General features: G+C 40.1%; 1 protein-coding gene across 8 annotated transcripts in view; it reads right to left on the reverse strand.

Annotated features, from left to right (window-relative positions):
* The window catches only part of C6H2orf76 (chromosome 6 C2orf76 homolog), a 109,024-nt gene that overhangs the window by 48,060 nt on the left and 38,450 nt on the right, over positions 1-22,514 (reverse strand). For all 8 annotated transcript variants that reach the window (XR_010322340.1, XM_064287287.1, XM_064287286.1 and 5 more), the window contains exon 2: positions 15,803-15,959. Coding sequence is in view for 7 of the 8 variants with exons in the window: in XM_064287287.1 (XP_064143357.1) it covers positions 15,803-15,959 (157 nt within the window). In the remaining variant the exon portion in view is untranslated. The remainder of the gene's footprint in view (positions 1-15,802; positions 15,960-22,514) is intronic.

Below are 22,514 nucleotides of genomic sequence, written 5' to 3' on the forward strand. Positions count from 1 at the left end.
TCTATTTTTCTTGAGTGAGCCTGGCAGTTTGAGTGCTTCAAGAAATTAGTCCACTTCAGACAATAGGTAAGTGATAACTTTCCTGAAGTGGAAGCCAGCATGACTTGTATAAGGCAAGGTCATGGAAGCTCCATAGACACATCCCAGCTCCCTGAGGGACCTAACTACTGGGCTGAGGGCTGTGGAGACCATGGTCTCAGGGAACATCTAGCTCAATTGGCGTAACATAGTTTATAAAGAAAATGTTCTACATTCTACTTTGGTGACTAGTGTCTGGGGCCTTAAAAGCCTGTAAGCAGCCATCCAGGATACTCCACCGGTCTCACCCCTTCCAGAGCAAGGGATAATGAAGAAAACTAAAGACACAAGGGAAAGATTAGTCCAAAGGATTACTGGACCACATCTACCATGGCCTCCACCAGACTCAGTTCAATACAACTAGATGGTACCCAGGTACCACCACTGACTGCTCTGACAGGGATCACAACAGAAGGTCCCAGACAGAGCTGAAGAAAAAAGTAGAACAAAATTCTAACACCCCCCAAAAAGACCAGACTTGCTGACCTGACAAACACTGGATAAACCCTAAGAGTACTGCCCCTGGAAACCCTTTTAGCTCCGTAATGAAGGCACTCCTAAGGTTCACCCTTTAGCCAAAGATTAGACAGACCCGTAAAAAAAAATGAGACTAAAAGGGCACATGGGGCAAGGACTAGAAGGCAGAAGGGGACAGGAAAGTTGGTAACAGGGAACCCAAGGTAGAGAAGGGAGAGTGTTAACATGTCGTGGGGTTGTTAACCAATGTCATAAAACAATATGTGTGCTGTTTAATGAGACGCTAGTTTGTTCTGTAAAGCTTCATCTAAAGTACAAGAAGAAAAATAAATCATTAGTTCATTTCATCTGTGATAGTGTATTTAGTGCCATAAATTTGTTCATAGTATTTCCTTGTCATTCTTTTAATATCTGTAGTAGATCTATAATGATGTAACAACACTCATTCCTTAATACTGATAATTTGTGTCTTCATTCGGATATATAGGCTTAGAGTTTTCACCATATTTTGCAAATTTTCAACAGTTATTTCTTCAAATATGTCTTCTGTCTCCCTGTCCTGGCTCTTTATTTTCAAAGCTTCCAATTACATGTATACTGAGCCTTTTGAAATTGCTCCATACCACGCTAGTGCTCTGGGGAGTTTGTTTTTAGTCTTTTTTTCTCTGTGTTTCATTTTGAATAGTTTGTTATTATGTTTTCAGGTTGACTAATCTTTTCTTCTGTAGCATCTAATCTGAATGTTAATCCAATCCACTGTATATCCACCTCAGAAACTGTATTCTTCATCTTCAGAAGTTCAATTTGGGTCTTCTTAGTATCTTCCATCTCTATTTAACATGCACAATCTTTCCTCTACCTTCTTGAACATATGCAATAGAGTCATAATAAAGGTTTTAATTTTCCTGTCTACTAATTTTATCATGTGTGTTACTTCTGAGTTAGTTTCAATTTATTGAGTTTTCATCTCACTGTAGGACATATTTTCTTGCTTCTTTGCATCCCTGGTAAATTTGGATTAGATGCAAGACATTGTGAATTTTATCTTGTTGAGTGCTGGATATTTTTGTTGCTGTTGTTAGGTTTCATCAAGTTGGTTCTGACTCATAGCAACCCCGTGGACAATAGAATGAAACACCGCCTGGTCCAACGCCATCCTCACTATCGTTGTTATCTCTGAGCCCATTGTTGAAGACACGGTATCGATCCATCTCATCGAGGGTCGTCCTCTTTTTCACTTCCTCTCTACTTTACCAGGCATGATGTCTATCACCAGGGACTGGTCCCTCCTGATAACATGTCCAAGGTATGAGAGACGAAGTCTCACCATCCTTGCTTCCAAGGAGCACTCTGGCAGTATTTCTTCCAAGACAGACTTGTTCGTTCTTCTGGAAGTTTGCAGTGTATATTCAATATTCTTCGCCAACACCATAATTCAAAGGCATCGATTCTTCTTTGCTCTTCCTTATTCGTTGTCCAGCTTTCCCATGTATATGAGATGATTGAAAATATCATGGCTTGGGTCAGGCACACCTGAGTTCTCAAAGTGACATCTTTGCTTTGAACACATTAAAGACGTCTTTTGCAGCAGATCTGCCTAATGCAATATGTCATTTGGTTTTCATGGGCGTTGATAGTTGATCCAAGTAAAACGAAATCTTTGACAAGGATTTCATTTTACGATGTTGGTTATAGGTCTTGCTGTGAGAATTTCTGTTTTCTTTATGGTGAGGTGTAATCCATACTGAAGGCTGTAGTCTTTGATCTTCATCAGTAAGTGCTTCAAGTCCTCTTCCTTTTCAGCAAGCAAGGTTGTGTTATCTGCATATCGAAGGTTGTTAATGAGTCTTTCACCAATTCTGATGTCACATTCTTCTTCATAGTTCACAGTCCAGCTTCTTGGATTATTTGCTTAGCATACAGATTGAATAAGTGTGGTGAAAAGATACAACCTTGACGCACACCTTCCTTGATTTTAAACCATGCAATATCCCCTTGTTCTAACCTAACGGCTTCCTCTCGGTCTATGTACAGGTTCCTCACGAGCACAATTGTTTTGGCATTCGCATTCTTTGCAATGTTATTCATAATTTGTTATGATTCACACAGCTGAATCCCTTTGCATAGTCAATAAAACACAGGTAAACATCTTTCTGGTATTCTCTACTTTCAGCCAAGATCCATCTGACATCAGCAATGATATTCCTTGTTCAGGGTCCTCTTCTGAATCCAGAGTGAATTTCTGGCATTTCTCTGATGATGTACTGCTGCAACTGCTTTTCAGTGATCTTCAGCAAAATTTTACTTGCACGTGATATTAATGATATTGTTTGATAATTTCCACATACTGTAGGATCACCTTTCTTTGGAATCAGCAAAAACATGCATCTCTTCCAGTCAGTTGGCCGGGTAGCTGTCTTCCAAATTTTCTTGGCAGAGATGAGTGAGCACCTCTTGTGCTGTAACCTTTTGCTGAAACATCTCAATTGGTATTGCGTCAATTCCTGGAGCGTTGTTTTTCGCCAATGCCTCCAGTGCAGCTTGGACTTCTTCTTTCAATACCATCAGTTCTTCATCATATGCTACCTCCTGAAATGGTTGAACGTCGACCAGTTTTTTTGGTACTGTGACTCTGTGTATTCCTTCCATCTGCTTTTGATGGTTCCTGTGTCATTCAATTTTGCCCACAGAATTCTTCAAAATTGCAACTCAGGCTTGAATTTTTTCTTCAGTTCTTTCAGCTTGAGAAACGCCAACATGTTCTTCCCTTTTGGTTTTCTAACTCCAGATCTTTTCACATTTCATTATAATATTTTGTCTTTTTGAGCTGCCCTTTGAAATCTTCTGTTCAGCTCTTTTACATCATTTTTTCCATTTGGTTTAGCAACTTTACATTCAAGAGTAAGTTTCAAAGTCTCTTCTGACATTCATTTTGGTCTTTTCTTTCTTTTCTGTCTTTTTAATGACCTTTTGCTTTCTTCACGTATGATATCCTTGATGTCTTCCCACAACTCGTTTGTTCTGCCATTATTAGTGTTCAGTGCTTCAAATCTATTCTTGAGATGGTCTCTAAATTCAGGTGGGATACTCAAGGTCATATTTTGGCTCTCATGGACTTGGTTTTATTTTCTTCAGCTTCAACATGAACTTGCATATGAGCAATTGATCATCTGTTCTGCAGCTGGCCTCTGGCCTTGTTCTGACAGATGATATTGAACTTTTTCATTGTTTCTTTCCACAGATGTAGTCAATTTGCTTCCTGTGTTTTCTATCTGGTGAGGTCCACATGTATAGTCGCCATTTATGTTGCTGAAAAAAAAAAAGATATTTGCAACGATTAAGTCACTGGTCTTGCAAAATTCTATCATGAGACCTCCAGCATCACTTCTATCACCAAGGCCATATTTTCCAACGACCGATCCTTCTTTGTTTCCAACTTTTGCAATCCAATCACGAGTAATTATCAGTGCATCTTAAATGTTTGCTCAATTTCAGACTGCAGAAGTTGGTAAAAATCTTCAACTTCACCATCTTTGGCATTAGTGATCGTTGGGTAAATTTGAATAATAGTCATATTAACTGGTCCTCCTTGCAGGTCACTATCCTATCACTGACAGCATCATACTTCAGGATAGATCTTGAAACGTTCTTTTTGATGATGAATGTGATGCCATTCCTCTTGACGTTGTGATTCTCAGCATAGTAGACCATATGATTCTCTCATTCAGATGGCCAATACCAGTCCATTTTAGCTCACTAATGCCTAGGATATCAATCTTTATGTGTTCCATTTCATTTTTGACGACTTCCAATTTTCCTAGATTCATACTTCGTACATTCCACCTTCTGATTATTAATGGATGTTTGCAGCTGTTTCTTCTCATTTTGAGTCATGTCATATCACCAAATGAAGGTTCCAAAAGCTTGACTCCATCCACATCATTGAGGTGGACTCTACCTTGAGGAGGCAGCTCTTCCCCAGTCGTCATATCTTGAGTGCCTTCTGACTTGAGGGGTTCATCTTTTGGCATTATATCAGAAGATGTTCTGTTGCTATTTATAAGGTTTTCACTGGCCAATTTTTTTAGAAGTAGGTCCTTATTTCTAGACTGTCTTAGTCTAAAAGTTCCACTGAAACCTGTCCACCAAGGGTGACCCTGCTGGCATCTGAAATACCAGTGGCAAAGCTTCCAGTATTACAGCACACAAGCCACCACAGTAGAACAAACTGACAGACGCTTGGTGGGGATATTTTTGTATTACTATAAATATCCTTGAGGTTTGTTTTGGTACACAACTTAACTACTTGAAAACAGTTTAATCCTTTTAAGATTTGCTTTTAAGCTTTGTGAGGTGGAGCCAGAATAGAGTTTGGTCTAGGGCTAATTCTGTCCTACTACTACCTACAATATTTCTTCTTTTTACTACCTACAATACCTTTCTGGGCACTCCATTCAATACTCTGTGAATTACAAGGTTTTACACTCTAGCTGGTAGAAGCAAAAACCATTGCCAGCCCTGTATGAGCTCTGAACATTTTTCTGTCTGCTCCTTTTTCGTGGTTCTTTCCCCGGCCTCAGAAGTTTCCATACATGTTTGTGCTGATCAGTACTCAGCTTAAGAGTTGTGGGGGTAGCCATCAGAGAGACGCAAACCAAAACCATGATGAGATACCATTTCACTCCCGCTAGAATGGCTAAGATTAAAAAAACAGAAAATAACAAATGTTGGCGAGGATATAAGGAAACTGAACACTTATCCATTGCTGGTGGGAATGCAAAATGGTACAACCCTTACGGAAAACAATGTGGTAGTTCCTCAAAAAACTAAAAATAAAACTATCATATGACACAGCAATTTCACTGCTAGGAATACACCCAAAAGACTTGAAAGCAGAGACTCAAAAAGAGACTTGTACATCAGTTTTCACTGCAGCATTATTCACAACAGCCAAAAGGTAGAAACAACCTAAATGCTCATCAATGGATGAAAGGTCAGCAGTTCAAATCCACCAGCCACTCCTTGGAAACCCCATGGAGCAGTTCTACTCTGTCATATAGGGTCGCTATGAGTCGGAATCAACTACACAGCAATAGTCACTTATATTAAAAGACAAGAGTAGGCAAATGTATAGAGACTAAATTTTATTAGTGGTTACTAGGGACAGGAGGGACGGTGAAAGGAGTGGTTATCACTTATGAAGCACGGAGTTCCAGTTTATGGTGATGGAAAATCACATTGATTAAGGGTAGGGTTGCACAGCCGATTAATGTATTCACTGTCAATAAGTTGTACTACCGCAAAAAGTTGAACTGGCAAAAGTTGTATGATAGATATATTTACAAAAAAAAACAGTAGCTGCTGAGGCTGCTTATGTAAAACCAAACACCTCATGGGATGTGGTTCCTTTGTTTGGAGGTTTAAGGTCATGGTTTCATGGGACATCCCAGTTAACTGGCCCAATATCGTGTTTAGTGCTTCCGTTCTGCCTCCTAGTTTGTTGCATAGTGCCTGGGGTTTTAAAAGCTTGCAAATAGCCACCCAAGGTACAACTGTGGACCTCTATTCACCTGGAGCAGCAGAGGAAGAAGGACAATCAGGAATAGGAGGAAGAAATGGAATGTGTGGCTAACTGCCTCCATAAAAAACTGCCTCCTTTTCCATTGAGACCAGAAGAACTAGATGGTGCCCAGCTACCATTATTGAACATTTTGATCAAAGATTCTACAGTAGTATCCTGTTCAAAGGGGGGAAATGCAGAACAAAATTTCTAATTCTCATAGAATCCAGAATTTCTGGAGCCATGGAGGTTGGATGAACCCCTAAAACTAGTGTCCTGAGATAATCTTTAAACCTTAAACCAAAAATATCCCCCAAAGTTTCCTTTAAACCAAACGATAGTTTAGCTTAACTAATAAAATACTTAATGTCTGCCATTAAGTATTTTGCTCTTTTAAGATCTATTTAAATGGGATCAAATGGATAACAGCAACTGGTAAGATTAGATAGGAACCTTAGGGGACAGTGAGCTTATGTTAATGCGGGAGGAATAACTTGGAAAAGGAGGGTGAGAATGGTTGTACAACTTGAAGAATGTAATCAATGTCACTGAATTGTACATGTAGACATTGTTGAATTGGTATACACTGTGCTGTGTATATTCTCAACAACAACAAATTATTAAAAAAAAGAGTCAAGGGTGATCACCGGCTCATCTCCAGAACACTCTCTTCATGCAGTTCTCGCCTCTTAGTACGCTGCTCTGTGAACTCTCCAGGCTCTACTCCAGTCTGCCTTATGAACTCTCCTCTTCAGACTACACTCCGTCTCCTAGACTCAGGGGAACTACCAGGCTCTACCTGGATTCTCCCTCCCTATGCTGTGACCTGGTAACTGTCTCCAGGCAGTAACCTGGCACCATCATAGGGCTTACCTTGTTTGTTTCCCCTATCTCAGGGGCCACTCTCCTGCAATGTCTGATATCCAATATCTGAAATCCATTGTTTCACATATTTTGTATAGTCTTTTAGTTGTTTCAAGTACAAGAGTAAATTTGGTCCCTGTAACTCCATTTTGGCTGAAAGCAAAAGTTTTTGGCATAAAAAACTTAATTATATTCTGGAAATTGTTTCCCACTTCTGAGTTTTTCTTCAGTTTCTTTAATGTTATGTTTTCCCATCTTTGCACTTAACTTTGGAACCCAATGAAACTTTTACAAATGAATCTAGGATTGTGGGATGCTGAAAAATCAATTTCATATTTCACTATTAGAAAGTTCATAAGAAGTTAACCACTAACTCTACTCATTCACTGAGGTCTGTATAAAAGGCATCAGTAGAAAAATAAGTTATTAGAAAAATAAAGCAACTTAATAAACATACTGCTGGCATTTAGGATGCTACAAAGAAGTGTGAAATATTAAATAGACACATTTCAACAAAAAAACTAATAAAATATTAATGAGCAATACAGTAACTCTTACCTTATAGTAAAGGCTCTAAAAATAGAAATGGTACAATTTGTAACTTATTATTAGATGCCAAATCTACATTTGAAGACTTTTAGAAAAGCACAAACAACTAAGGGGAAAATGAAATTGACTAAGTCAACAGCTAATCTGTGTGGACAAAGACCTAATGTTAATCAAAGCAATGTGCCAGCATTCCAGACTGATAATGCGTCCTGTTAGATATTACGGTAAGATTCCAAGGTCAAACTATGTTAAGATGCTTTTTATTTTAGTTACGAAATGTCTGAGCTACAGAAAGCAGGAAACCCTGGTGGCATTGTGGTTAAGAGCTACGGCTGCTAATTAAAAGGTCGGCAGTTCAAATCTACCAGGCACTCCTTGGAAACTCTATGGGGCAGTTCTACTCTGTCCTATGGGGTCACTATGAATCAGAATCAACTCGACGGCATGAGCTTGGTTTTTTGCTTTTTTTTTTTAAATAAAAAAGTATGGAGAATATAACAAAAATATTTATTTACTCCACCAAATTTAACAAATGTTAACATATTGTCATAAATGCTTCAGACATTTTATTATTATTTTTATTAACAAAGCAATATTGATAAGAGTTGAAATTTTCTTTCTGTCCTTCCTCAGTCCCATTCCCCCTCCCTTCCTAGAAGTAACCACTAACCAGCCTTAAGTTAGCATACCCTCCTGGTTTTGATACTCTCATTCCATAAGTTACGCAGCCACAGATAAAATACAGCATTTTTTTACGTGTTTAAAATTGACAGTTAAGTATTTAAAGGGAAGAATAGACAGTCCGTTTTGTAGTACAAAGAAGAAACCGCTGCCTCAACAATGTGTGAAGGAACAGGACCCATGTGATAAGGTGATAATGCGCTATGACTTCGCTACTGCACAATCACACCGTTCCTCTCAGAAAAGGAGGGCCAGGACAGTGTGCTTCTTTAGAGAAGAGTGCCAAACAACAGCTGCAGAGGGAATCATAGAGTTAGAAAAAAATCACCACTTAGTAACTAGCAATGATTCAGATAAGAACCACTGGAAACAAAATATTCAAATGGTCTCGAAGTTTATCACTCCACAGAATATTTAATTAAAAAGAAAAAAAGATACTTTTACAATGGAGAAATCTGATGGATAGCACCTTAACCAAATAATTTAAATTCATATCACCAATAACAGGACAAACTTATGTCAAGTGCTTCTTGATATTGTGCAATGGGAAGGAAATCACCTACATTAAGGGTTAGCAAACTATTTCTGTTACGGGTCAGATAACAAATACCTTATGCCTTCTGAGCCATCTGACCTTCCTCATAACTATTCAACTCTGCCACTGAGTGCAAAAGCATATGACAGCATATGACAAATAGTTATTATGGCTGTGCTCCATTTAAACTTTAGCTACAAAAACAGGCAACAGGTCAGGTTGGTCAGCAGGCTGGAGTTTGCCAGTCCCTAACCTACATGGTAATCGCACTAAAAAATGTTTTACTTGAGTCTAATCATGACAAAACAACCAGACGAAACCAGACTGTGGGATACTCTACAAGACATAGAGTATACCACAAGACACGGAGCCCTGGTGGCACAGTGGTTAAGAGCTTGGCTGCTAATCAAAAGACTCGCAGTCCAAATCCACCAGCTGCTCCTTGGAAACCCTATGGGGCAGTTCTACTCCGCCAGCCAGGATTGCTATGAGTTGGAATTGACTCGACAGCAACAGGTTTTGGGGTTTTTTTAACTATAAGATATGGGCCTGGATTTTTTTTTAAATCACTATAGTGAAAGACAAATAGGCTACATATCATATGATTCCAATTACAGGACATTCTGGAAAAGAAAAAAAATACTATAGATGCAGTAAAAAGATCAGCAGTTTCCAGGGGGTCAATGGGTCAGAGGGAAGGGAAGAAACAGGTGAAGAACCAAGGATTTTTAGGCCAGTGAGACTATTTTGTAGGATGCTGTAATGACAGATACAGGGTATTATGCATTTGTCAAAAACTCATAGAACTTTATAGCACAAAGACTGACTCACTGCATGTACAGTAAAAAAGTCCTTTAGGAGGTCAGCGAATGCCAGGAAAGAATGCAGATATTGACAAGAGAATTTAGCTCTATACAAATGTATGGAATAATCTTACTGAAGGGGTGTTGACCTAAATAAACTAAAAGCACAAGGAACTGCACGTAGGCACTGTACTCTAGTTGATACCAAGTTGGTTCCTAGGGGGCACGGGTTAACAACGCTGACACTGCTACACATGTACACGGGAATCGAACAATTAAACGGATGGCAGATGTGGGAGCCAGGTTTCTCATTGTTGGAGAGGAAATTTACAGATAAGGGGAGGAGAGTAGAATGATCCATGCACTACATCAGAGTTGGAGGCATCAGTAAAAACTCATGTTTAACTTACTATAGATATAAATGATTACATATAGAAATATTTATAGACATGTGTCTATAAGCAGGTTAGAACACACACATATATTTCTTTGCTCTGTCAGCTGAGAGGGCCTAAAAGAAACAAGCACACCTAACACTCAGATCTTGGTTTCTAATTCCATTCTCCAATAAACAGAACCAGAACCTGGGTTCCTTGTAGAAATGGCTGATTCTAGGACTGGGGGTGGAAACAAACAAGATGAGCCTAGAGAATCTTGTAGTGCCAGAAAGAAAGAAAATGCTTAAAAAATAAAAATCCACAATGATGGGTGTATGTCAAAGGTACACAGGAACCAACCAAGAAGAGCTCCCAATGGCCAATCTGGAAAAAATCTGAGTAATAAAATAAATAAAGTAGAATTGGATTATAAACCAAAGTATAAAATAAGTATCTATATGGATATAAACAAATGACTGAATAAAGCAACAACAAAAAACAATGGACAGCAGTTATACGTATTTTTTATATCAACCATAAAAGTAGAAATTGGGAGAAACTTAGCCCAACAATAATAGAATACACCCAGGAAAAAACTTACACAAGCAATGCCTGCTATTTTCCAACAAATGCTGGGCCATCTGGAGGAAGGGGAATTAGACTTTTCTATCGCTCAGTAGAGCAGGAGGGCATTAGAAGGTAAAACAACAACAACAACAAACAAGCCCGTTGCCTTGGTTCCAACTCATGGTGACGCCATGAGTTACAGCGTAGAACTGCACCATAGGATTTTCTTGACTAATCTACAAGGAAGCAGGTCACCAGGCCTCTGTTCTGTTGCACTGCTGGGTGTTTGGACTGCCAACTTTTAGGTTAATAGTCAAGCACAAACCACCTGTACCACTCAGGGACCTGCATTAGAAGCTACACTAGCTCACAAAGCTGATACAAAGAAAATCTTTCTTACTAGTTTAGTAACCCGACTATAGAACAGAATGTTTTACCAAGTAACACATCACGTGGAATAACAGGGCGGAAACACGGAGTGCCAAATTAGAAGGCTGGAGAAAACCTCCGAGGCTTCTTTTTCACAGGTGGTATCATTTTTATATTCAGAATCAAGATCTGAAGTATTACAAAGTACTGAGATGCTTCCAAATAAAAAAATAATAATTATAATGTCATATAGAGATAATTGGTTTTTATATTACTCTGAATCTAAAAAAGTAGTAATCTACATAAGGTAACATATCGTATCTCTACCATCAGAACACCTGATTGACATTCCATTCCTGTAAGCCAACAATAAGGAGCTTATTCTACGACCTCAGGTGTCAATGCTCTGGTCCAATGATTCTCAATGGACAGTGAATCAAATTTAACCAAAGCTTCTTCGCTGATGAGAAAAATACAGGTGACTAGGTGAAGCCACGGATGACTACGATAAGGAAGGATGGTTAGAAAGGCGAGACGGCATCTAAAATAACCTAAAAGAGCATTCATCACATTTTTGTGCAAAGATCACTAGGCTGTGATGTCAAACCATCCTCTAAGCATTCGACGTTCAAAACGCTGGAGCAAAACGAACTACATTCAGTGACTTTATTACAGTGAGCAAATCCATGTATTTCAGAGATCATGCTTAGGGCAGTGGAGGCAGCAGAGAAGAATCAAGAGGCAATTTAGTGCCCTGTTTAAGAGGACATGCTTTGCAGTCAACTGACTGGATTTGAATTGCAGCCTTGCCTTTTATTAGCCAGGTAACCTCAGATAAGTTTCTTAACCTCTCTGTTCCTTAGTTTCTTCACCTATAAAATGGGGCTAGTAAGAGTTCCTACTTTACAGGGATACTGTGAGGATGAAATGAGGTAACCTGGTGTCTTAGATAGCAACTGCTGCTATAACAGAAATGGGACCCTGGTGGCACGGGGGTTAAGAGCTCAGCTGCTAACCAAAAGGTCTGCAGTTCAAATCTGCCAGCCGCTTCTTGGGAACACTATAGGGCAGTTCTACTCTGCCCAACAGGGTCTCTATGAGTCAGAATCTATCCAAAGGCAACGGGTTTTGTTTTTTTGTTGTTGGTTTTTAACAGAAATACCACAAGTGACGGGTGTATGTCACCGGGACACAGGAGCCTTTCTTTAGCAAACAGAAATTAATTTTCTCACAGTTTAGGAGCTGGAAGTCCGAATTTAGGGTGCTGGCTCTAAGGGAAGCGTTTTTCTCTCTGTCGACTCTGGGCGAACGTCTTTGTACCTTGGCTCCTTGATGATCTTCACGTGGTATGGCATCTGTCTTCCCCCAACTCTGCCTCTCTATGCCTTATCTGCTATCTTACATCTCAAGAGAGGTTGATTTAAGACATACCCTACACTAGTCTGTCTAATTATCATAACAAAAAACCTGAAATTCATTGCCATAGAGTCAATTCCAACTCATAGCAACGCTACAGAATAGAGCAGAACTGGCCCATAGGATTTCCAAGGAGCAGCTGGTGAATTCTAACTGCCGACCTTTTGGTTAGCAGCCGAGCTCATAACCACTGAGCCACCAGGGCTCCATCAATCCATTCCCAAATGGGATTATAATCACAGGTATAACTAAAAACTATAACTCATTGCCGTAGAGTCAATTCCAACTCATAGCAATTCTACAGGACAGAGCAGAACTGCCCCATAGGGTTTCCAAGGATCAGCTGGTGAAGTCAAACTGTCAATCTTTTGGTTAGCGGCCGAACACTTAACCACTGTGCCACCAGGGCTCCAACCACAGGTATCGGGGTTAGGATTTACAACACGTTTACTACACATTTAGGTAAAGTACTTAGCATACTATCTGACACACAGTAATGTTAGCTATTATTATTTAAAAAATTCCTTGCTACAAACAATTTGGTCTTTTGTCATATACACAATCCATAAAATTTAAATACGTGGTCCACAAACCTTCCAGGGTTCCGCACGGGCCGGGGCCCACAACTCAAAAAAGTCTATATTCCAAAAGTTCACCTTTGAGTCCATGGAACACGCTTCCCCACATATACAGCTGAAACAAGTAGTTGGCTGTATTATTACTTACACGGGTGAAAAATGTTTCCAGGCTCGTCCGTGCATCTAGCCGTGATCCACACCATGGCTTTGATGGGGAAGGCATTCTATGATACTTGAGAAGAACACAGCGACCCTGGGAAGAAAACATCTTCCCCTGCTGCTGTAGCAGCTGGACAATTACATCGTATTCTCAAGGACTTGAAGAACCTCTTCTACGCTGTACCAAGAACATCATAGTACTTACTGTATGAGGACGAAGAAACACAATATACACACAAAGATTTTAAGATAAAAATAGTTTTTTTTTTTTTTTCCAAGACCCGGATATCCTTTGGGTGACAGCCTTTCAAAAGCAGGACACCCTGTAACTGGCATTATCTCTTAGTACATTCTCAATTTCTCCCTAATAATTAAGAACACAGCAATAAAAATGTATACTCAATGCAATAAAGCTCCTTTATGGGATAATTATGCCTGTCTTATGAAATCTTTTAAATAGTTGCTACCAAGTAGACTGACTAGCCTGATCTTATCTACGGACCTATATAGCTTTGCCTACTCCTCCATCAAGTAATACTAGGCAGTAAAACTGTCCAAAATTAGACAGTGAAAAAAAAAAGTGAAGGATAAGGGTTTGGGAAATTCACAAACACAACCAGCAAGTGAAATGTCAAGAATTCACAAAGTTTTAACAAGTTAGCTGTATACACTGAGCACCCGGATCTTGATTTCTAAATACTGTCCTCCACTAATGGAATCAGGGCTCCTCAGTGAAAACGGCTGATTCCAGGGGTAGGGCAGGGAAAGAACAAGATGCAGCCTGGAACATCTGGCGCCAAAGCAGTAAGGAAGCGATCCATGACGACCAGGAGTTAGGTGGAAGGGGCTCCCACTAGCCAAGACTGGGACAATCTGAGCATCAAGTTAAATAAGGATAGTAATGGATTACAACCTTTTGAATAAAGTAAGAAGACTCCATAAGTCCACTGTAATATAAAAAATGATTAAATAAATGGGGGTGGGGAGGAATGAAAGCTCTTTCTCACTGTAGAAAGCTAACAGATGTAGAAGGAACGACAGAATTAGAAAAATCACCATTTGCCAGTCGTCACCACAATAACTGATTCAGGCAAGAATCATCAATGAATGCTATACTAATGGATGAAGTTTGAGAAGTAATAGGATATTCACATTCTCAGGTAAATCCACAGAAGATACAACCAAGTTTTACAGTGAAGAAACCTAGCAGAGAGCACCTAACCCACTGATCAAAGTTAGCATTGCCAGTAATGAGACTAAAAGACAGCTTGAGCCTCCCAGTACGATGCACTGAGAAGAACTCTGTATTATGTCTACGACTCCTAATCATAAAAAAAAAGAGACAACCCAAGGAGCATCCTACAGAATAACTGACCTGTACTCCTCAAAAATGTCAGTGTGATGAAGTCCAAAGAAAGACTCAAGAAGTGATTAAAGGAATTGAATGTTAACACATGCTTTCAGGTTTTCTTTTGCTACCTGGGCATTACTGGGACAATTAAAGTATCAGTAAGGTATGCAAACTACACAATAGTATTGTTTCAATGTTAAGTTCCTCATTTTGCTAACTGTACTGTGGTTATGTAAGAGGATTCCTTGTTTTGGGGAATTATACACTGAAATATTTAGAGGTAAAGTGCAAGGGGCCCTTTACTTCTAAATATTTCCGTTTGTAACCTACTATTAAATACGCCTGTAACTTACCGTTAAATGGCTCAGAAAGAAAAAATACAGACAGACAGGCACGGAGGAGGACAGGGGAAAAGGAAAAAGCAAATGCGACAAAACGTTAGTATTTTGAGAATCTGGGTTCTCTTCCTGCAACTTTTCTGTGAGTCTGAAATTATATCTAAATTTGTCAATGCTCATGGAACTATATAAATCTGTACATTGCAGAATACAAATTACACCTCAATTAAAAAAAATAAAAGCCCAATCTAGATGGGTACCAGATGTTGATGATGGAACACGTCAACAATTGAAAACAAAGGTTAGAAACTCAGCAAGGACTGATCGAAATGAAGCCTAACTCCATCCCTACTTTATTTTAAATTCGAAACAATGAACCAGCCCCTGTTGGCCTGATGACCGTGTCTGTGATCACGGTGACTAAGGGCTCTTGAGGGTTCCTGGCTCTGTGGGCCTTTGCTACCTTCCTGCCACACTCCCCCATGAGGGCCTCGGGGTGCTCCGCTCAGGAACGCAATTGGCTACACTCCTGTCTAATCCAGCACCAAACACACAGACTTGTGACAAGCAAACCCAGACCTTAATTTTTTTTTTTTTTAAAGTAGAAGCCAAAAATGATGGTAACAATCCCTGAAAGGTACACACACTACTGAGAAACCTCGGGGGAGATGCTTCTGCTGATGCCAAGGTCTAGAGCAGGACCTGGCTTACAACCTAGATTAATCTCTCTCAAAAGATATTTATTACTAATATAATACAAACACAAATCAAAACCAAAGCCGCTGCTATCAAGCTGATTCTGACTTATGGTGAGTCCACATGTTACAGACGACAGCTGAGCTCCACAGGGTCTTCTTAGCCGTAATCTTTATGGAAGCAAATCACCAGGGTGTCTTTCCACAGAGCCGCTGGGTGGGTTTGAACCACCAACTTTTTGGTTAGTAGCTGAGAGCAAACTGTCTGCACCACTCAGGGACCGACGAATGCAACAACAGTCAACTGTGACATTTGATTATTTTTTTTAATACCAATAAATTTTTTAAATACTTTTTTTCAAAATACTTATAAAACGAAAAGATAATAAGGATAAAAACTCATACCTTGCTTTAGAAATACTATAAATTCCCTTACGGTTTGGTCCAAATTCACTCCGTGATACACTACAGGTCTGAAATTGCGGTGCTCAAATGAACGAATGAGGCGAACTGTAACTGTCACTTTTTCAGGAGCCATGTGAAGAAATTCCTGTGGCGAGAGCTACAAGGAGAGTGAATAAAGTCACCCGACAATTCTGTACAACCGACTAGCCTGTGTCTGCACCGCTGGCTCTAGGACACCAACCCATCTCTGCAATACTCTAACTTTACAGACAGAGTCCTCTAAACCCAGGCCAGATTCCTGGGCACCCAGGAGTCCCAGGGTCACTCCCTCCTATCCACACTGATCCTGGACAGCTCTGTCACCAGTCACTGGTGCTGTGACAAGCTGAAAATGGACGGGGCACAGAAGATGAATAAAAATGACATAGGTGTGTGTGTCTCTACAGGCAGGTATGTGCAAATGAATGTGGAGAAGCAGGGTTGCCAGCAGAGATACATCTCTTACATATAACTGCCTGGATTTTTTAGGCTCAATTGGACCTGAAATGGAATTACACTTCTATGGAGTCAACTATCAACAGATGTCATTTTTAAGCTCATAAATGCTGCCAATTTCAGGTGCTGATTACATGGCACGGTTTTACTCATCTTTCACATTATTTAATTTGAATTTGTACACGTCATCCTAACCTATGTACTAGTCCTATGTGCCAGAAAAAAAAAAAATCCAAGGCCATCGAGTTGATTTCAACTCATAGCGACCCTATAGGACAGAGCAGAACTGCCCCAGAGGGTTTCCAAGGAGCGACTGGTGGATTCGAACTGTCGAACTTTTGGTTAGCAGTCAAACTCTTAACCACTTTGCCACAAGATGTTACCATATTTAATTCTCTCCCAAATCATGAGGTACTCATCTTATTTATTTCTATTTTTATTTGTCATCGAGTCAATTCAGACTCATAGTGACCCCGCAGGACAAGGCAGAACTGCCCCATAGGGTTTGCAAGGCTGTAATCTTTATGAAAGCAGACTGCCACATCTTTCTCCCATGGAGAGGCTGGTGGGTTCCAACTGCCAACCTTTGGGTTAGCAGCCAAATAATTAACCACTGTGCCACCAGGGCTCCTTCCAAGCAGCATATGGAAGAAAGTCTTAAATATCCTGAGAGTAGGACAGACCATAAGGACTGAAGGAATTCAGCAGAGAGCCTTCTGAAGGAATCAGCAAAGCCTTCCTGGAGCAACAGGGCTTGAATCGCACGCTGAAGGGTGAGAAGACAAAGCAGAAAGGCACTTAGCAATCAGGGTCCCCCCTTGCAATGTAGCATTCAAGGTCCTCCATGTTCTGGCTCTAGCTTGCCTTTGGCTTTATTTCCCTCTCTGCCCCTTTGCATACCACCCCAGGCAAACTGGACGGCCTGCAGCTTCCACTCTTTCCAGCCTTCATGTTGTCTCTTTGCTCAAAAGGCCCTTCTCCACGTTTCTGAGTGTTGGGCTCCTCCTTGGATGGTGCAAACAGTTAATGTACTTGGCTGCTAATCAAAAGGTTAGAGGTTCAAGTCTACCCAGAGGCAACCTGGGAGAAAGGTCTGGTGATCCACTTCCAAATATCAGCCATTGAAAACCCCATGGTGCACAGTTCCGCTCTGACACACATGGGTTCGCCATGAGTTAGAATTGATGCCAACTGCCTTTTATTTAAAATCCATCTTTTTTAAAATTATTATATATTTTTTTTCTTGTGCTTTAGGTGAAAGTTTACAGCACAATTTCTCATATAAAAATTTATAGACATATTGTTTTATGACACTAGGTGCAATCCCCACGACACTACAGCACACTCCCCGTTTCCACCCTGGATCCCTGTGTCCACTCAACCAGTTCCTGTCCCTTCTTGCCTTCTCATCCTGCCTCCAAACAGGAGCCACTCATTTGGTCTCGTGTATCTGCCTCAACTAATAAGCACAGTCCTCACATGTATTATTCCTTGTTTTATAGTCCTGTCTAATCTTTGTCTGAAGACTGGGCTTTGGGAGTGGTATCAGCTCTGGGTTAACAGAGCATCCTGGGGCCAAAGTTTTGGGGATTCCTTCAGGTTTTGTCAGACAATTCAGTCTGGTCTTTTTATGTGAATTTGAGTTCTGCACTATACTTTTCTCTTGCTGCGTCCAGGACTCTCTGTTCTGGTCCCTGTCAGGTCAGTGACTGGTGGTAGCCAGGCACCATCTAGTTCTTCTGGTCTCAGACTGGTACAGTCTCTGGGTTCTGTGGTTCTTTAATCTCTTGGTCTAGTATTTTCCTTGTGTCTTTGGTTTTCTTCATTCTCCTTTCTTCCAGGTAGGATGGGACCAGTTGATACATCTCAGATGGCCACTCACAAGCTTTTAAGACCCCAGACACCACTCACCAAAGTGGGATCCAGAACATTTTATTAATAAACTTTGTTATGTCAAATGACTTGGATGTCTCCCAAAGCTATGGTCCCCAGGCCCCAGCCCCAGCTACTCTGTCCATCAAAGTGTTTGGATGTGTCCAGGAAACTTCTTAGCTTTTGCTTTGGTTCAATGGTGCTGACTTCCCCTGTATTGTGTGTTGTCCTTCCCTTCACTGAAGTTGATCCTTATCTACTATCTACTTAGTGAATTCCCCTCCTTCTCCCTCCCTACCCTCGTAACCATCAAAGAATGCTTTTTTCTGTGTTTAAACCTTTTCTTGAGTTCTTGTAATAGTGGTCTCATACAATATTTGTCCTTTTGTGACTAATTTCACTCAGCATAATGTCCTCCAGATTCATCCATGTTGTGAGATGTTTTGTGGATTATCACTGGTCTTCATCATTGCATAGTATTCCACTGTGTGTATGCACCATAATTAATCTATTCGTCTGTTGATGGGCACCTACGTTGTTTCCATCTTTTTGCTATTGTGAACAATGCTGCCATGAACACGGGTGTGCATATGTCTATTCGTGTGATGGCTCTTATTTTTCTAGGATACATTCCAAGGAGTGGGATTGCTGAATTGTATGGTACTTCTATTTCTAGCTTTTTAAGGAAGCTTCAAATCATCTTCCGAAGTGGTTGTACTATTTTTACATTCCCACCAGCAATGCATAAGGATTCCAATCTCTCCACAACCTCTCCAACATTTAGTTTGTGTTTTTTGGATTAGTGCCAGCCTTGTTGGAGTGAGATGGAATCTCGTTGTAGATTTGATTTGCATTTCTCTAGTGGCTAATGATCCTGAGCATTTCCTCATGTGTCTGTTAGTTGCCTGAATATCTTCTCTGGTGAAGTGTTCATATTCGTTGCCCACTTTTTAATTGGATTATTTGTCTTTTTGTTGTTGAGGTTTTGCAGTATCATGTAGATTTTAGAGATTAGACCCTTATTGGATATGTCATAGCCAAAAATTTTTTCCTAGTCTGTAGGTTCTCTTTTTACTCTTTTGGTGAAGTCTTTTTTTTTTTTCTATTGTACTTGAGATGAAGATTTACAGAACACTAGTTTCTCATTAAACAGTTAGTACACATATTCTTTTATAACACTGGTTAACAATGCCACGACATGCCAGTACTCTCCCTTCTTGAACTTGGGTTTCCTATTACCAGTTTTCCTGTCCCTTCCTGCCTTCTAGTCCTTGCCCCAGGTTTGTTGTGCCCCTTTAGCTTCATTTTGTTTTATGGGTCTGTCTAATCTTTGGCTGAAGGGTGAACCTCAGGAGTGACTTCATTACTGAGCTAAAAGGATGTCCGGGGGCCATACTCAGGATTTCTCCAGTCACTGTCAGGCCAGTAATTCTGGTCTTTTTTTGTGAGTTAGAATTTGTTCTACATTTTTCTCCAGCTCTGTCTGGGACCCACTATTGTGATCCATGTCAGAGTAGTCAGTGGTGGTAGCCAGGTACCATCTAGCTATAATGGACTCAGTTTGTGAGGGCCACAGTAGATGTGGTCCACTAGTCCTTTGGACTAATCTTCCCCTTGTATGTTAAGTTTTCTTCATTCTTCCTTGCTCACAATGGGTTGAGACGAGTGGAGTATCTTAGATGGTTGCTCACAGGCGTTTAAGACCCCAGATGCTACTCTTGGCGTAGTCTTTTGATGAGCACAAGTATTTGATTTTTAGGAACTCCCAGTTGTCTAGTTTCTTTTCTGGCATTTGTGCATTGTAAGTTATAGTTTATATACTATTTATATCCTGTATTAGGGCTCCTAGCATAATCCCTATTTTTTCTTCCATGATCTCTATCGTTTTAGATTTTATATTTAGGTCTTTGACCCATTTTGAGTTAGTTTTTGTGCACGGTATGAGATATGGGTCCTGTTTCATTTTTTTGCAGATGGATATCCAGTTATGCTAGCCCCACTTGTTAAAGAGACTGTCTTTTCCCCATTCAACAGACTTTGGGCCTTTGTCAAGTATGAGCTGCTCATAGGTAGATGAATTTATGTCTGGATTCTCAATTCTGTTCCACTGGTCTATGTATCTGTTGTTGTATCAGTACCAGGCTGTTTTGACTACCGTGGCAGTACAATAGGTTCTAAAATTAGGTAGTATGAGGCCTCCCACTTTGTTCTTCTTCGGTAATGCTTGACTTATCCAGGGCCTCTTTCCTTTCCATATGAAGTTGGTGGTTTGTTTCTCCATCTTATTAAAAAAAAAAAAAAAAAAATGCCATTGGAATTTGGATCTGGATTGTGTTTTATCTGTAGATTGCTCTGGGTAGAACTGATATTTTCACAATGTTGAGTCTGCCCATCCATGAGCATGGTATGTAAGTCTCTTTTGGTTTCCTGCAGTAGCGTTTTGTAGTTTTCTTTGTATAGGTCTTTTACATCTCTAGTTGGATTTATTCCTAAGTGCTTTATTTTCTTGGGGGCTATTGTAGATGGTATTAATTTGGTAATTTCCTTTTCTAAGTTCTCTTTTTTGGTGTAGAGGAATCCAACTGATTCTTATATCCTGATACTTTGCTGAAATGTTCTATTAGTTTCAGTAGTCTTCCTGTGGAGGTATTCATTTTAAATATGAGAAAACAAACTCAGAGAGACTGCATAAATTGCCCAAGGTCATAAAGCTGGTAAATAATTAAACCAGGACTCAAGTACTGGTTTAATTCTAAAGTCCATGCTCTTTCTTATATACGCCCTGAAAACTACCCCAAATTATTTCCCCCAAAAAATCCACAAAGTTGCCAATGGTTTAAAGATTCAATTTGGGTATACTTATATCCAATAGCCACTTCATAATACTTTCAGCTTCACATACAACTCTCAACCATAATATGCAATAAGTATTAAGAAAAAAATCCCTGTAGTACTAATAAATATAAGATGTTTAACCTCATTAGTATTTGTTTTTGTTGTTAGCTGCTCTCAAGTTAGCACACAACTCATGGCGACCCCATGTACAACAGGACTGGTCTGCTGTGATCCACAGGATTTTCACTGGCTGATTTTTCAGAAGCAGATCACCAGGCTTTTCTTCCTAGTCTACCTTAGTCTGGAAGCTCTGCCAAAACCTGTTCAGCATTATAACAACACACAGATCTCTACTGACAGATGGGTAGTGGCTGCACATAAGGTGCATTTATCAGGAATTAAACCAATTTTCCTGCATGGAAGGTGAGAATTCTACCAGTGAACCACCAATGCCCCCTCAGTAACTAGGGAAATAACAATGAGATATATCACTCATTGTCTTGGTCATTTAATGCTGCTATAACAGGAATACCACAAGTGGGTGGCTTTAACAAAGAGAAGTTTATTCTCTCACAGTCTAGTAGGCTACAAGTCCAAACTCAGGGTGTCAGATCCAGGGGAAGGCTTTCTCTGTCGGCCCTGGAGGAAGGTCCTTGTCATCAGATTTCCCTTGGTGCAGGAGCATCTCAGCGCAGCAGGAACCTCAGGTCCAAAGGACGTGCTCTCTCCCGGCACTGCTTTCTTGGTGGTATGAGGCCCCCATGTCTCTCTGCTTGCTTCTCTCTTTTATCTCAAAAGAGATTGACTTAAGACACTATCTAATCTAGTGGATCTCATCAATATAACTGCTGCTAATCCATCTTATTACATCGTAGCAACAGGATTTACAACACAGACAAGTCACGTTAGATGACAAAATGGTAGACAATCATACAAGAGAATCATGACCTAGCCAAGTTGACAGATATTTTGGGGGGACACAGTTCAATCCATGACACTCATCAAACTGACAAATTAAAATGTCTAACAACAGATAATGCTGGCAAGGGTGTAGAACAATGAGATGGTAGGCATGAAATGGGTACTATTTTTGAAGATAATTTGATACATCTAGCAAAGCTGAAGCTACACATACGTTTTGATCCGACAATTTCATTCATAGGTAGGTGCCCTGGGGAATCTCTCACATATGTGTACAAGGAGAACTGTAAAAGGACATTAATAGCAGCCTTGTTTATTAACTACAAAAACTGAAACAATTCTGTTCTACCTCCTAGTTCGGTGAGTAGTGCCTGGGGTCTTAAATCTTGCTAGTAGCCACCCAAGATACAACAGTCAGTCTCTATCAACCTGGAACAGCAGAAGAAAGAGACCTAGAAACTAGAGAGAGAAATGGACGATAGGTCTATTAGCCTTCATGAATTACTACCTCCTTTGCCATGAGAGGAAGCCCTGGTGGTGTAGTGGTTAAATGCTACGGCTGTTAACCAAAAGGTCGGCAGTTCGAATC

The sequence above is a fragment of the Loxodonta africana genome, chromosome 6 (genome assembly GCF_030014295.1).
Source record: "Loxodonta africana isolate mLoxAfr1 chromosome 6, mLoxAfr1.hap2, whole genome shotgun sequence".
Classification (NCBI taxonomy): domain Eukaryota; kingdom Metazoa; phylum Chordata; class Mammalia; order Proboscidea; family Elephantidae; genus Loxodonta; species Loxodonta africana.